We start from the raw sequence: 16519 nt of genomic DNA, 5'->3' as shown, positions 1-16519 counted from the left end.
CTGTAATTGTCAACATGGGTAAAGTAAACCTCAACCATGAGAGACAGAATGTGGGGAAAAAAACAGAAAATCACAGTTTGATTTTTAAAGAATTTATTTCCAAATTAGAGTGGAAAATAAGTACTTGGTCACCTAAAAACAAGCAACATTTCTGGCTCTCAAAGAGGTCTAACTTCTTCTAACGAGGTCTAATGAGGTCTAACGAGGCTTCACTCGTTACCTGTATTAATGGCACCTGTTTTAACTCATTATCAGTATAAAAGACATCTGTCCACAAGCTCAGTCAGTCACACTCCAAACTCCACTATTGCCAAGACCAAAGAGCTGTCGAAGGACACCAGAGACAAAATTGGAGACGTGCACCAGGCTGGGAAGACTGAATCTGCAATAGGTACAACGCTTGGTGTAAAGAAATCAATTGTGGGAGCAATTATTAGAAAATGGAAGACATACAAGACCACTGATAATCTCCCTCGATCTGGGGCTCCATGCAAGATCTCACCCCGTGGCGTCAAAATGATAACAAGAACGGCGAGCAAAATCCCAGAACCACACGGAGGGACCTAGTGAATGACCTACAGAGAGCTGGGACCACAGTAACAAAGGCTACTATCAGTAACACAATGCGCCGCCAGTGACTCAAATCCTGCACTGCCAGACGTGTGCCCCTGCTGAAGCCAGTACACGTCCAGGCCCATCTACGGTTCGCTAGAGAGCATTTGGATGATCCAGAAAAGGACTGGGAGAATGTATTATGGTCAGATGAAACCAAAATTGAACTTTTTGGGAGAAACATAGGTTCTCGTGTTTGAAGGAGAAAGAATACTGAATTGCATCCGAAGAACACCATACCCACTGTGAAGCATGGGGGTGGAAACATCATGCTTCGGGGCTGTTTTTCTGCAAAGGGACCAGGACGACTGATCTGTGTAAAGGAAGAATGAATGGGGCCATGTATCGAGAGATTTTGAGTGAAAATCCTCTTCCATCAGCTAGGACATTGAAGATGAGACGTGGGTGGGTCTTTCAGCATGACAATGATCCCAAACACACAGCCAGTGCAACAAAGGAGTGGCTTCGTAAGAAGCATTTTTAAAGTCCTGGAGTGGCCTAGCCAGTCTCCAGATCTCAACCCCATAGAAAATATGTGGAGGGAGTTGAAAGTCCATGTGTCCCAACGACAGCCCCAAAACATCACTGCTCTAGTGGAGATCTGCATGGTCGAATGGGCCAAAATACCAGCAACAGTGTGTGAAAAGCTTGTGAAGAGTAACAGAAAACGTTTGGCCTCCGCTATTGCCAACAAAGGGTACATAACAAAGTATTGAGATGAACTTTTGGTATTAACCAAATACTTCTTTTCCACCATGATTTGCAAATAAATTCTTTAAAAATCAAACAATGTGATTTTCTGTTTTTTTTTTTTCCACATTCTGTCTCTCATGGTTGAGGTTTACCCATGTTGACAATTACAGGCCTCTCTAATATTTTCAAGTGGGAGAACTTGCACAATTAGTGGTTGACTAAATACTTACTTGCCTCACTAAGTTTTTGACCAAAATAGCAACTTTTTTTTTTTTTTTATTTACTGCAAGCAACAGCTAATAAATCATTCAATTTAACATCAGAAACTTAATACTTGAGGAAAACATGCAGAATCAATCATAAATAATATGTAAATAGATAATTAATAAATTCTATACACAATCCCAATTTATTATAGAATAGAATATCCCTTTATTATCATTACACACTATATACTGTTAGCGAATGAGGCTAGGCTATGCCGCCTGGCGTAAACAGCTTTTCTGGCGAAAATTCTTGTGAATAAATGTTTGAATCCCCGAATTCTTCATAGATATGGACGTAAAACTGTCTCAATTCTTGGTTAAAAGCGAAGAAACTTTACAGTTAGCGTTTATTTTACGTATATTGTGTAAACAAAAAGAAAATTCCTGCGAATAAATGCTTCAATACCGCATGCATGGTACGAAAAATATAATATGTTCCTTAAATCCTCGAACAAATCAATCCTGAGACCATCCTTCCTGTTTGTATGCGGTACAACTTTCAGAGTTAAATCCAATCGTAAGTAAATCCAAGCTTAAATCTGGCATTAGCGTGTGCCGTCTTCAGCAATTACTAAATGAAGCTCGGCCGCCTCTGATAAGGCGTCGCGCAAAGGATGACGAACTGACACGTCAATAGTGATGATGTCTATTCATTACTTCACATCCATCGATAATCGTTTATCGGCATTGCAAACTCTGCCATGATTTGATTTGATTTACACCATAGGCCTTCAATTGAATTGATACGATATATTTACACATTTAACACAATCAGTTTCATTTCACTGAAAGCAATAAAAAATGCAAAGCAACTTAGTTGTGGTGGAAGAGTGGCTAGTAGGTATTACAGTACGATATGATTTGCGATTCAAAGCTCACGATTACGATTAGAGGTGCAACAAATAATCGATTCATTGACAACTAATTGAGTAGCATATTAATCGACAACTATTTTGATGACCGAGTAGTCATTTAGGACCCTCCTCACCTTAAACTTGTCTAGATTCTTGAAATAATTATAATAACATATCTAGGTTGTAAATATCAGATTTCTTCATTATACTAGTATTTTTGTTAAGTCAAAGTAGGACATGAACAAACAGGTGGAGGGGCAAAACATGTTGATGACTCTGAAACGCAATGTCAGCAATAAAATTAACTTACAAGATATATGGTTGAATAGTAGCTTAGCCTATGCTCGTACATACAGGCATCCCAGCTGTGTGTGTGTGTGTGTGTGTGCGTGCGTGAGCGCACGCGTTTTTCTGTCTACCTAGTGGAGAAGTACACACCACATCCTTTTTGACTGACTATTCCAGCCAGGAGTATTTATAATAATATACCGTATATATAATTTATAATATAAATGAGCGTTTTTTTGTTGAGGGGAATTCTAAATCAGGCCGCTTACAGTGCTGGCCAAAAGTATTGACACCCCTGCAATTCTATCAGATAATGCTCAATTTCTCCCAGAAAATGATTGCAATTACAAATGCTATGGTAGTAATATCTTCATTTATTTTGCTTGCAATGAAAAAACACAAAAGAGAATGAAAAAGAATCATTATCATTTTACACAAAACTCCAAAAATGGGCCCGACAAATGTATTGGCACCCTCAGCCTAATACTTAGTAGCACAACCTGTAGACAAAATAACTGTGAACAGCCGCTTCCGATATCCATCAGTGAGTTTCTTACAATGCTCTGCTGGAATTTCAGACCGTTCTTCTTTGGCCAACTCCAGGTCTCTGAGATTTGAAGGGTGCCTTCTCCAAACTGCCATTTTCAGATCTCTCCACAGGTGTTCTATGGCAGGGGTGTCCAAAATTTTTGCAAAGGGGGCCAGATTTGGTGTGATAAAAATGTGGGGGGCCGACCTTGGCTGACGTCCTTTACATAGAACAATATATTTAAGCAAATTTTAGCAAGCCATTCTGTGTGTCACATTTGCTTTATTATTTTTTTAAATTAATAATTTCAACAATCTCGCAACTAGCCTTTGTGGCGTACTCTTTCGAGTCTCGGGCTCTTGCGAAATACTGCTGCTGTGAAATTAAACTAGTTTCAAGTTGCTTCAGTTTATCGCTACGTATCTTCCCTGTAATCTGGTCGTACATGTCAGCGTGTCTTGTTTGGTGATATCTCCTCACATTGAACTCTTTAAAAGCAGCGACTGTCTCTTTGCAAATGAGGCAGACACAGTTACGTATTTTAGAGAAGAAATAGTCCTATTTCCACGTATCCTTGAAGTGTCGGCCGTCGCAGTCAAATTTCTTTTTTGTTGTTGATTGTTGCCATTTTAGAAAACTGAGAGTAAAGGGTCACACGGGGTAATGTTGCTTAGAGTGCTTCTGCCTTTTAGTGGGTAAATGAGGAGCAGCATTTAGTGTGTAAACTACTTCATATGCTGGTTGCAGAGCTGCTGACCAATTTATTAAGTCTGTGTGCGGGCCAGATGTTATTGATCTTATGACAGAGGCTGGGGGCCTGATAAAATTTGTCCAGGGGCCACATTTGGCCCCAGGGCCTGACTTTGGACATGTCTGTTCTATGGGATACAGGTCTGGACTCATTGCTGGCCACTTTTGAAGTCTCCAGTGCTTTCTTTCGAACCATTTTCTAGTGCTTTTTGAAGTGTGTTTTTGGGTCATTGTCCCACTGGAAGACCAATGACCTCTGAGGGAGACCCAGCTTTCTCACACTGGGCCCTACATTATGCTGAAAAATTTGTTAGTAGTCTTCAGACTTCATAATGCCATGCACACGGTCAAGCAGTCCAGTGCCAGAGGCAACAAAGCAACCCCAAAACATCAGGGAACCTCCTCCAGAGGCAACAAAGCAACCCCAAAACATCAGGGAACCTCCGCCATGTTTGACTGCGGGGACCGTGTTCTTTTCTTTGAAGGCCTCGTTTTTTTTTCCTGTAAACTCTATGTTGATGCCTTTTCCTAAAAAGCTCTACTTTTGTCTCATCTGGCCAAAGAACATTCTTCCAAAACGTTTTTGGCTTTCTCAGGTAAGTTTTAGCAAACTCCAGCCTGGCTTTTTGATGTCTCTGGGTCAGAAGTGGGGTCTTCCTGGGTATCCTACCATAGAGTCCCTTTTTATCCAGACGCCGATGGATATTACGGGTTGACACTGTTGTACCCTCGGACTGCAGGACAGCTTGAACTTGTTTGGATGTTAGTCGAGATTCTTTATCCACCATCCGCACAATCTAACGTTGAAATCTCTCGTCAATTTTTCTTTTCCATCCTTATCTAGGGAGGTTAGCCGCACTGCCATGGGCTTTATACTTATTGATGACACTGCGCAAGGTAGACACAGGAACATTCAGGTCTTTGGAGATGGACTTGTAGCCATGGAGATTGCCCATGCTTCCTCGCAATTTTGCTTCTCAAGTCCTCAGACTGTTCTTTGGTCTTCTTTCTTTTCTCCATGCTCAATGTGGTACACACAAGGACGCAGGACAGAGGTTGAGTCAACTCTAATCCATTTTAACTGGCTGCAGGTGTGATTTAGTTATTGCCACCACCTGTTATGTGCCACAGGTAAGTAACAGGTGCTGTTAATTACACAAATTAGAGAAGCATCACATGATTTTTCAAAGGGTGTCAATACTTTTGTCTGGGCCATTTTTGGAGTTTTGTGTTAATTTTTTTCCCCATTTTCTTTTGTGTTTTTTCATTGCAAGCAAAATAAATGAAGATATTACTATCAAAACATTTGTAATTGCAATCATTTTCTAGGAGAAATTGAGCTTTAACGTCTTTGATGGGGCAAAATGAAACTCCGCTCACCATTTTGGAGGTACTCTCTGGCGTTTCATGGGCCACATATTCAATTCTTGGTTCTCGCTCAGTAGTTGTTGTCGCTTTCGAAAGCTTAGGTTTTTAAAAAAAAAAATCTATATCCATCTTGCATCTTCTGACAAAATCTGTTCGGCTGTCAGAAAATCTATATCCATCTTCTGACAAAATCTGTTCGATTGTCTTCTTTTAGCAGGTAAATTTATGCTGCCATGAGGACAATTATTTAGGTTTTTCTTCTTTATGAAGGGGCCACATTCATGCATAACATCATCTTAGAACATTAGTTAACAGTGTCTCATCAATTTATACTCAAGCTACTCTGAAATATATAGCTAAAAGATATGGCAGTTATGTCATGGCAAAATGTAAAATGAAGTGACAATGTGAGTTTTAAAGTTATATCCTTTGTTTATTATTTCAACAGTAACACACTCTGTTATTGGTTAATAATATGTGCAAGCAAGCAACAATGACCAGCTCAGTAGCCCAACATTTTTGCTGGCATTTTCCTTTACTATATTGCCATGTCAAACACTACTGTTGGCTGAAGTAGAAGCATTATAAGTAAAATTTTAAGTAAATGCTTTACTTTTCGTGTGACAAATTTTCTTGCTTTCTCACAGGTAAATACAACCCGAGCACACAGATAGAGGTAAGTACATTTGTGTTTTTATTATTGCAAATGTGTTATCAATTTATTGCTTTCTATATTACTATTTATGTGGTCATCTTACACTCTGTGCTTACTAGTGATTGCTTTAAACACCTTTGAATTGCTCAAAGTTGATCAAAAAGTGCCAAATTGATCTGTCACCTGCTTGTTTCAGAAAATGTTTCATTTCCCCTCAATCGCTCCTCAACAGTGGAATTATAATCCCCTGCACCAAATTTCTCAGCCATTGAAGTGGCAGTTATATTGGCCAAAGTTCCAGAGCAAAGCAAATACTTTTGAACGATTGTAAAAACACTATCATGTCAAAGTAAAGAGAGGTTAGCAGAGCGGCATTATTAGAAGAGATCAGTATTACCAGATCAGTCATGTACCACACCACTCCATGAAGTGACTAGTGTAATTTGGAAGATTTTAGGTTCAGCTATGAGGTTTTAAATCGGCTTCAGAAAGTAGTATTAGATAACAGTGTTAACGTCTAAGAATGAGCTGCCTGAGTGTGGAGCTCACTCAAAACGATAGTGTGAGCTATTGCCAACAAGTGTAAAAGTGATACAGACTGAGGCTAAATTACTCTCTCTATTTGCAACATTAATGTCGCATATACAGTGGGGCAAATAAGTATTTAGTCAACCACTAATTGTGCAAGTTCTCCCACTTGAAAATATGAGAGAGGCCTGTAATTGTCAACATGGGTAAACCTCAACCATGAGAGACAGAATGTGGGAAAAAAACCCAGAAAATCATATTGTTTGATTTTTAAAGAATTTATTTGCAAATCATGGTGGAAAATAAGTATTTGGTCAATACCGAAAGTTCATCTCAATACTTTGTTGGTAATAACGGAGGCCAAATGTTTTCTGTAACTCTTCACAAGCTTTTCACACACTGTTGCTGGTATTTTGGCCCCTTCCTCTATGCAGATCTCCTCTAGAGCAGTGATGTTTTGGGGCTGTCGTTGGGCAACACGGACTTTCAACTCCCTCCACAGATTTTCTATTAGGTTGAGATCTGGATACTGGCTAGGCCACTCCAGGACCTTGAAATGCTTCTCACGAAGCCACTCCTTTGTTGCCCTGGCTGTGTGTTTGGGATCATTGTCATGCTGAAAGACCCAGCCACATCTCATCTTCAATGCCCTTGCTGATGGAAGATTTTCACTCAAAATCTCTCGATACATGGCCCCATTCATTCTTTCCTTTACACAGATCAGTCGTCTTGGTCCCTTTGCAGAACAACAGCCCCAAAGCATGATGTTTCCAACCCCATACTTCACAGTGGGTATGGTGTTCTTCAGATGCAATTCAGTATTCTTTCTCCTCCAAACATGAGACCCTCTTTTTCTCCCAAAAAGTTCTATTTTGGTTTCATCTGACCATAACACATTCTCCCAGTCCTTTTCTGGATCATCCAAATGTTCTCTAGCGAACCGCAGACGGGCCTGGACGTGTACTTTCTTCAGCAGGGGGACACGTCTGGCAGTGCAGGATTTGAGTCCCTGGCGGCGCATTGTGTTACTGATAGTAGCCTTTGTTACTGTGGTCCCAGCTCTCTGTAGGTAATTCACTATGTCCCCCCGTGTGGTTCTGGGATTTTTGCTCACCGTTCTTGTTGTCATTTTGATGCCACAGGGTGAGATCTTGCATGGAGCCCCAGATCGAGGGAGATTATCAGTGGTCTTGTACGTCCTCCGTTTTCTAATAATTGCTCCCACAGTTGATTTCTTTACATCAAGCGTTTTACCTATTGCAGATTCAGTCTTCCCAGCCTGGTGCAGGTCTAGAATTTTGTCTCTGCTGTCCTTCGACAGATTTTTGGTCTTGGCTATAGTGGAGTTTGGAGTGTGACTGACTGAGATTGTGGACAGGTGTCTTTTATACCGATAATGAGTTAAAACAGGTGCCATTAATACAGGTAACGAGTGGAGCCTCGTTAGACCTCGTTAGAAGAAGTTAGACCTCTTTGACAGCCAGAAATCTTGCTTGTTTGTAGGTGACCAAATACTTGTTTTCCACTCTAATTTGGAAATAAATTCTTTAAAAATCAAACACTGTGATTTTCTGTTTCTTTCCCTCCACATTCTGTCTTTAATGGTTGAGGTTTACCCATGTTGACAATTACAGGCCTCTCTAATCTTTTCAAGTAGGAGAACTTGCACAATTGGTGGTTGACTAAATACTTATTTGCTCCACTGTAGATATACGTATTCATATTCATAGTCATCTCCTTTAAAGAGAAGAAACATAGCTTAACTTTCTCCTTTTTAAACATTTTGTGGACTGGTGAACATCAAGACTGTTGGAGAAACTTCTGTAACCTTTTACAGCTTTGTACAAGCAAATATAAGTGTAATGTTTCTACCTCAGCCCCACTGAGATGCTGTGGCATGACATAAGGAGAGCTGTTTACACCATAAATATCAGGAATATTGGTGAAATCCAATAGTTTTGTAAAGAGGACTGGTTCGGGACTGGTTAAGTTTATTGCATTTATTTTCAATACAAATATGAGAATTCAAATTATATACAGTGGTATGAAAAATAATCTGAACCTTTTGGAATTTCTCACATTTCTGCATTAAATCACCATCAAATGTGATCTGATCTTTGTCAAAATCACACAGATAAAAATGCAGTGTCTGCTTTAACTAAAACCATCCAAACATTTATAGGTTTTCCTATTTAATGAGGATAGCATGCAGACAATGACATAAGGGAGAAAAATAAGTGAGTGAACCCTCTGCCTTAGGAGACTTAGAGAGCAATTGAAACCAATTTTTTACCAAACAATTTACCGTAATTTCCCGAATATAAGGCGCACCCGTGTATAATTCGCACCCCAAATTTACTTGTAAAATCTAGGGAAAAATATTGTACCCGTTTATAACGCGCACCCTAATTTTAGCACCAATAAATAGAAGAATACAAGAAAACAGAGCTCGTGTACAGATACAGAAATGTCATTTTACTGACTGGTGAAACACAGCACAAGCATAGCATATTGTTAGTTCAAAACATTACCATAAACTGACAATATTTACGGTAATAATACGATTTGACAACTTCTCCAGCTTACCAGAATCTTGGAGAAAACAAAACAGATGTGACTTTTCTTTTAAAGGCTGCTGTATAACTTGCTCGTTTCATCATGATGAATAAATGTTTCTTCCATGGATTGATACGGTAAAATGAAAGTGAGAACGTAAGTCGGAAATCCGTGAGAGCTCATCGCTGTGACCACGACTGTATTAGGAACTATTGTTATTTTGGATTGAGTTTCCTGAGGGACAGATATAGTTGACGGACACAGGAAGTCTGTGTGCTTACATTTGTTATGGTCAGAGTTGCGGAGCTGCAATAAACGTTGACTCAAATGAGTTCAAGAAACTAAATTCCGTGCTTTATTAAGAGTAAAAAAAGCAGAATTTAACACAGACGAAATCATTCGGCCGATTAGAGTGAAGTATTACCGAAACAAAATGCTGACGTCACGTACCGTAATGGTCGGCAACGGGTCGCCGCATACGTTTCTTCAACACAACGTGGCCGTGTCAATAAAAAAAAAAATCGGTTTATATATATATGTAATATATATATATTTCTGTCTCCATCCATGTACCCGTTTATAATGCGCACCATGATTTTACAAGTTCATTTTGGGGAAAAAAAGTGCGCTTTATATTCGGGAAATTACGGTAAGTCAGGTGTGTGGCCAATCACTAATGAATGATTTAAAGCTGCCCTGCCCACTATAAAACATACACATGATAAGAGTTGTCTTGATGAGAAGCATTGTCTGATTTGCATCGTGGCTCGGTCAGAAGAGCTGTCTGAGGACCTGTGATCAAGGATTGTTGATTTGTATAAAGCTGGGAAAGGATACAAACCAATCCCTAAACGTCTGGATGTTCATCAATCGACAGTCAGAGAAGTTGTCTACAAATGGAGAGAGTTTGGCACTGTTGCTTCTCTCCCATGGAGTGGCCGTCAACCAAAGATGACGCCAAGAGTTGAGCGCAGAATATTCAGAAAGGTAAATAAGAACCCTAGAGTATCTGTTAAAGATCACTGGCACAGTCCAATATCTCTGTGCACACATCAACTATATGGAAAACTATGGCCAAGAATGGTGTTCATGGGAGGACTCCACGGAGGAAGCCACTGCTATCTAAAAAAAACATTGTTGCTCATTTAATGTTTGCAAAAAGGCACTTGGACACTCCACAGAAGTTTTGGCAAATATTTTGTGGACTGATGAAACCAAAGTATAATTGTTTGGGAGTAACACACAATGTCATGTGTGGAGGAAAAATGGAACAACTCACCAACATCAACACCTCATCCCCACCGTGAAGCATGGTGGACGGAGCATCATGATTTGGGGCTGTTTTGCTGCCTCGGGGCCTTGACAACTTGCAATCGTTAATGGAAGAATGAATTCAAAAGTTTATCAGGATGTTTTGCGGGAAAAGCTGAGGCCGTCTGTCAGACAGTTGAAGCTAAAAAGAGGATGGATGTTGCAACAACACAATGATCCAAAAAGCAGAAGTAAATCAACTTCAGAATGGGTTCAGAAGAAAAATATACACGTTCTGGAGTGGCCAAGTCAAAGTCCAGACTTGAACCCCATTGAGATGCTGTGGCAGGACCTAAAGACAGCGATTCATGGCAGACATCCCAAAAATCTGACTGAAATACAGCAGTTTTGTAGAGAAGAATGGGCCAAGATTAGTTCTGATCAATGTGGCAGACTGATCTGCAGCTACAGGAAGCGTCTGGTTGAAGTTATTGCTGCCAAAGGGGTGGCCACAAAATATCAAATGTGATGGTTCACTTACTTATTTTTCCCCTTCTGTCATTGTTTGCATATTATCCTTTTAAAATATGAAAACATATAAATGTTTGGGTGGTTTTAGTTAAAGCAGACACTGCTTTTTCATCTGTGTGATTTTGACAACGATCTGATCACATTTGATGGTGATTTTATGCAAAATTGTGAGAAATTCCAAAAGGTTCGGATACTTTTTCATACCACTGTAATTAATTATTGTAATTAATGATGTGGTCTAGTCACAAGACTAGACCACATCTTGTGACAGTGCAGTTTAAGAAATCCCAAAGTGTTCATTTTTTCCTTTCATTGTAACATACACTAAAAACATGGGACAGCACATTCTGAAAACCTATGCCAATTGCCACAGTGCACTGAAATGGTCCAAATGTAAGGAAACATAGACTTAAAAGACGTCTCATGGTGATATGACACATTCCTTGTGACGGACTCAAGGTCGGCCCTTTATTCATACGCAAGTTCCAAAATTGTTTTCTTTCCCGTGTTTTAAAGATACCAAAATAATGTGAAAACATCTTTTTGCTGCTTTGCTCGCGGGTTTGTACGTGCATTTGAGTAGACCTAAATAGAGCTGTGTATACGTACGTAATGAGTTATGCACCCGTTTTTGCATTCTAGTAAATCAAGGCACTGGATGTTTTATGATGACAAGATAGTTTAAAAATGTCGCAGTCCAGACCTATTCATAGTGAGTGTACAAAATTAGAAGAAATTGTCAGATTAGATTCCATTTATTTTAAGTTAACACACTTAACACTGTCAATCTTAAATGATTGACTCTCAAGTTGATTAGTTATATTACATGCAGACAAACTGAGTCAGCACATTGTGTGTACATGGCCTCATAAAATGTGAACTTTTCATGTAGTGAATGTCAGATGATGTTCCTTATTTTGTCTTGGAGGCAATTCCACAAATTTTACAGAAAATATTTTTCTATTCAATTTGCAACTCACTTGATCAATAAAAGTGCGACTTTTCATGGAAAACACAAAATTGTCTGGGTGACTTTTTACTGTTAAGATTTAAGGGAGCCATCAGTCAGGGGAAAACAAAGTAGACATGCTATCATATGACAGTCAGTTGTCAAATAAGCACAGTAAATGGTGCAAAATAAAGAATCTCCTTTTCTTTTTTCGCCTGGGGAAATGACTCATCTTTCTGTCTCATGATATAGAATCGCTCTAGATATATTTGACAAAAATAAGTTCAAATGCAAATGCTTTTCATCCAACATTGGCTTCATGTCTACTATTTGGTCGTGAGAATATTTCTTTGTGACAACAAATCTAACATAACAATCTGATATGGAAATTTTGATATACCAACAATTGGCACATCGATTTACTATACCACTTGTCCTCATTCGTTGTGGTTAATGGGTGCGATGTATGTTTGTGTGCGTGGGTGTGTGTATTCTTTCGTGTGTTTTTGTGTAGAAGGTGGTCCACCTTTGATTCTGATTCTGGTATCAACTGCCCTGCCACTGATTAGCAATCAGTGGCAGGGCAGTTGATACCATTCAAAATCAGTCACACTTATTTGCAGTTTAGAGTGGTCAGCAGAAACTACCCTCTTTAAAAAGCACCTGCCTGTGTGACTACCCTATATTGCCAACATTTTGTTTAAAACGCATGGGGTGACAATGCTAGACCTGAAAATAGAGCCCATGGAGTAAACTGTGTGGGTATGTCATAGTGGTGTTTAAAAAATTGATTATATCGCGATATTACATCACACAATTCTCGTATCAATTCAAAATCTGTCTGTATTTGTCCTTACATGTGTGTTTTTGGTGAAAATAAACAATTCAGTGGCTGCACTTCTACTCCCGTCCAGTAGTTGGCAGCGTGCAACAGCATTGTCTTGCAATCTGCTGAAGAAACAACAACATTGACTAATCCGATTAGAGATTTGTGTATGTAGCCCTCTAGTGTTTGGCTGCAATTACTACAGACCTATAACAGCCCAGCATCAGTCAATGTAAACAGTAACATTAGCTGCTGGTGACCGTGTGCTGCAGGCGGCACACTTCAGCAATGTTTTACTGCGAAAACAGACATATAGACAGGGGTGCACATAATTTTTTTGCCCAGGTTCTCAGAGGAGGACCTGGAGATGTGACTTGGTCCTCATTGAGCTTGAGAGCCGACCCGCCTAATGCCATAAATTTATGACAAGCTTTACTTAGAGCCAATTAACTTTAATTAATTATATTAACAATTAATACCTGATTAACATCAACTGGCACAACAAAATTGCCATTACTTTGAAGTGAAATTTAAAGAAATAAACATAAACGCACCAATTCAAAATAAAGGGCATTATGTGGCTCCCACATTAACTCCAAGCCTTTTTAAAAGTGGGATGTCCTCCTCATAAGACCTCATTGAACGTGCATGTTTAGCTTTGTAAAATGCGAGCAAAAACACGTTTGTCAGTGCATGGCGCTGTTTTCATTACCTTTATTCCGCCACTTGTCCATAGGGCGAGTACGGTGCTGTCTGACATTGATAGTTTGCTTAATTGCCACATGCTCTCTGTTTTTTCGTGCTTTTCAAAGTTTGGATGGCTGAAATTCTTTGACCCTACATAAAATGCGCTGCTCTTATCGGCGACATTGGGATTCTCACGGCACATTTTGTACCGCATTTCCGTGCGAGCATCATTTACTTCTAGCCACGGTACCTCCTGCAGCCACTTTTCAGCAAAAGTCCTTTTTTCGGTAGCTCCGGTGACGTCTCTGTCATCTGTCTGTCTTTTGACGGGGGTGGGGGAACACGGAAGTAATTACTCAGTGTGGCCTGCCTCATCGACATTTTGAGAAGTTATTTTCTCGTGTCCGCCGCAAATACAGTGGTCAGCCATCGGTACGCAAAAGCGTATGGAACCCGTTGAGGGCCAGCGCGTTTGTCTACGTCCAGTACGCATGCGCGCATGCGGACCACTTATGTGCAACCCTGCATATAGAGTATTTAGAATCCTTCAACACACGATCTTTCGACATCCGACGTAAAATTTGACTCGCCATTTGTTTCTCCATCCAATGACATGCTCCAAATATGACGATTTATGACAGCGCAGCAGTTTCTTTCCGCAAGATGGACGCACGGCGGATATTCTTTTAAGAGAAATCAACATGGGTTCCAAGAAGGTTACTGCAGGTGGTGAAAAAAGGAAAAAGGTGATGCTTACTATTGAAATGAGGATGGAAATGATAGAAAAATATGAGCGTGGTGTGCCCGTCTGTGTACTGGCTCGACAATACGGCTGTAGAATGTTTACAATCTCGACGGTCCTCTGACCTCCGTTCACTTGTCTTTTTAAGTTAAGGTGACAATTATTTTTGTGGTAACATGGCTAAAGAAATCGCCAGCTTCGTCAGGTTTTTAATCATTTATTTCAGAAGTTCGTCCGCCACTGTTGAAGCTAATAACAACAGAACATCAAAAGAGTGTAAAATCTCTACCTTACTGTAACGTCAGCCACATGGTGCGTTCAGGTACAGTACGCAAAACATATCAGAGTCACTAGAACCCGATTCCTTACATTATTACAGGAATTGTTATTATTATTATTATAATACTGTAGTATTATTCCGATTTTTGTTCATAATTTATTTGTTTTGCGATATGTAGTTGCCATTTGTAATCGTACCAGCAGTATTTATTAAGGGGTTAAGATTTTAGGGCTGTGGAACGCATTAATGGAATTATAATGTATTCTTACAGGAAAAGCAAGCTCAACATATGACCGTTTCAACTTAAAAACAAGGTCATGGAACGAATTAACTTTGTATGTAGCGGTACCACTGTATATACAGTATATGAATTTAAAATACAGACCTAGTTGGTAAAATGTCTTCTATAAAAGGTGTAAAGCAATAAAACAAACAACAAAAATAATAAACAAGAATCCTACAAAGTATTTCATAATGGGTCAAAATTATTTTTCAAACAGATTATGTGACTAATGTTGGAGGCAGTCTTTCAGGTCCTCCGCTTGTTCATTTTCAATTCAGGAAAGATGGCTTGACTGGATTGCTAAATAAAAGACTGGAGGCAAGAGATCATTCTTGCGCAGTTTTAATTTCAGAAATTTCAGGGTGCATTCAATGACAGAACAAAAGTTGTGTAGAGAAATGCACGCTGAACAGAGAGCTTGGCGTTGGTTATATGCTGTACGGATAAGGAGGTGTGTCTGTTTGGTGATTAACTCATCTTGCAAAATAGGTCATGAGCCTTGCTGGTTGGCAGTTAAAAGTTCATGATTATTGTTGGCAGTTAAAGTCCATCATTATCTGAAGCAAAACTGTCAGCGGTATTCTGTGAAAAACAACTCCATTTATGGACATGATTGCATTAAGCGAGATGCATACTGACTTCACGAGCATCTTGGAGACCGTCCTTTGCGATGCCTAGCGGCTAAGCAAGTTCTGCAACAAGTTATCTAGCTTTGAGGGCTTTCTTATATACCTTTGTTAATTTTCAAAAAAAAAAAGTTGCCCGTTTTTCTGTGTTTTCACGAAGGCGAACAAAATAATCCATCGGCTTGTTTTGAAGCAATGGGTGTTTCGTTTGGAAATGACGTTTAAGCTTGCTTGGCACCATGGCGCTGTTGGTAGCTGCTCGTGTCGCGTTCAAGAACTGCTCGGATTTCTAGCCATCAGCCACCTTGCTGTCCTCGACAATGTGTTAGAATAAAACACGGGGAGGATTGATGGTCATTACATATGGTTAAAATGGAAAGAATATTTCTGTGTATATCGACACTTGACGATTCTAATCAAATGATGTATAGTAGAGGTGCTGAGGTCCACATTGTCGCGGACAGAAAGGTGGCTGGTGGTTAGAAATTCGAGCAGTTTTTGAATGCGACGCGAGCAAGACCTCGCTCATCTGCACAGGACCGCTACCTTCTACCAACTTCTTCCTTTCAACTGCAACGCCGCCTGACGACGTTAAAAAAAAAAAAAAAGCGATTATGGATCATTTGTTGCAGCACACCTGACGATCTCTCACGGCACACTAGTGTGGTTGAAAAACATTGACTTAGCCAAAATTATACCTGAGGAGGCAAGAGTCATCTCCGCCTATGCTTTTATGTCCATTTTGACTTGTTTTTTTCTCAAATGATATGCAAATATCACAATAATTGTCTTCAAGTGTAGTATCGGGATTAATCAGGATCGAATCGAATAGTGACCTCAGAATCCTGATCTGAATTGTATCGCCAGATATGAGGCAATACACACCCTTAATACGTAGTTAAATGTGACGCCCAAATATACTTCAATTGCATGAAAAAGTATTTCATCAAGTACAGTATTAGATGACCATTCTGATGCCACTTTGGACAAATTAAAATACTGTATGAGCATAAAATGTCAACGTTCAATGGATTCTGTCTTTTTCATACAATCAAATTGCTTCAAGAATCTAATTCCTTTGGTCCCCACAAAAAAGTGTTTTAAATTCATTGATGGTTCCTAAAATCTGTTACATAATTCCAATTACTATTCAACTGCTCGTATGTTTTGCAATTGAAATACGTAACGAATTGAACTTGATTTTTATGTCTTTCACCAACAAAATAATCCACACAATTATTGCTA

The 16519-nt window shown here is 39.5% G+C and overlaps 1 protein-coding gene across 4 annotated transcripts in view; it reads left to right on the top strand.

Annotated features, from left to right (window-relative positions):
* The window catches only part of spire1b (spire-type actin nucleation factor 1b), an 82825-nt gene that overhangs the window by 1479 nt on the left and 64827 nt on the right, over window positions 1–16519 (top strand). For all 4 annotated transcript variants that reach the window (XM_057834015.1, XM_057834012.1, XM_057834014.1 and 1 more), the window contains exon 2: window positions 6008–6036. In XM_057834015.1, the coding sequence (XP_057689998.1) occupies window positions 6008–6036 (29 nt within the window). The remainder of the gene's footprint in view (window positions 1–6007; window positions 6037–16519) is intronic.

The sequence above is a fragment of the Corythoichthys intestinalis genome, chromosome 4, assembly GCF_030265065.1.
Source record: "Corythoichthys intestinalis isolate RoL2023-P3 chromosome 4, ASM3026506v1, whole genome shotgun sequence".
NCBI lineage: Eukaryota > Metazoa > Chordata > Actinopteri > Syngnathiformes > Syngnathidae > Corythoichthys > Corythoichthys intestinalis.
Note: the sequence above shows the minus strand (reverse complement) of the source record. Positions and strands in the feature narration are given on the sequence as shown.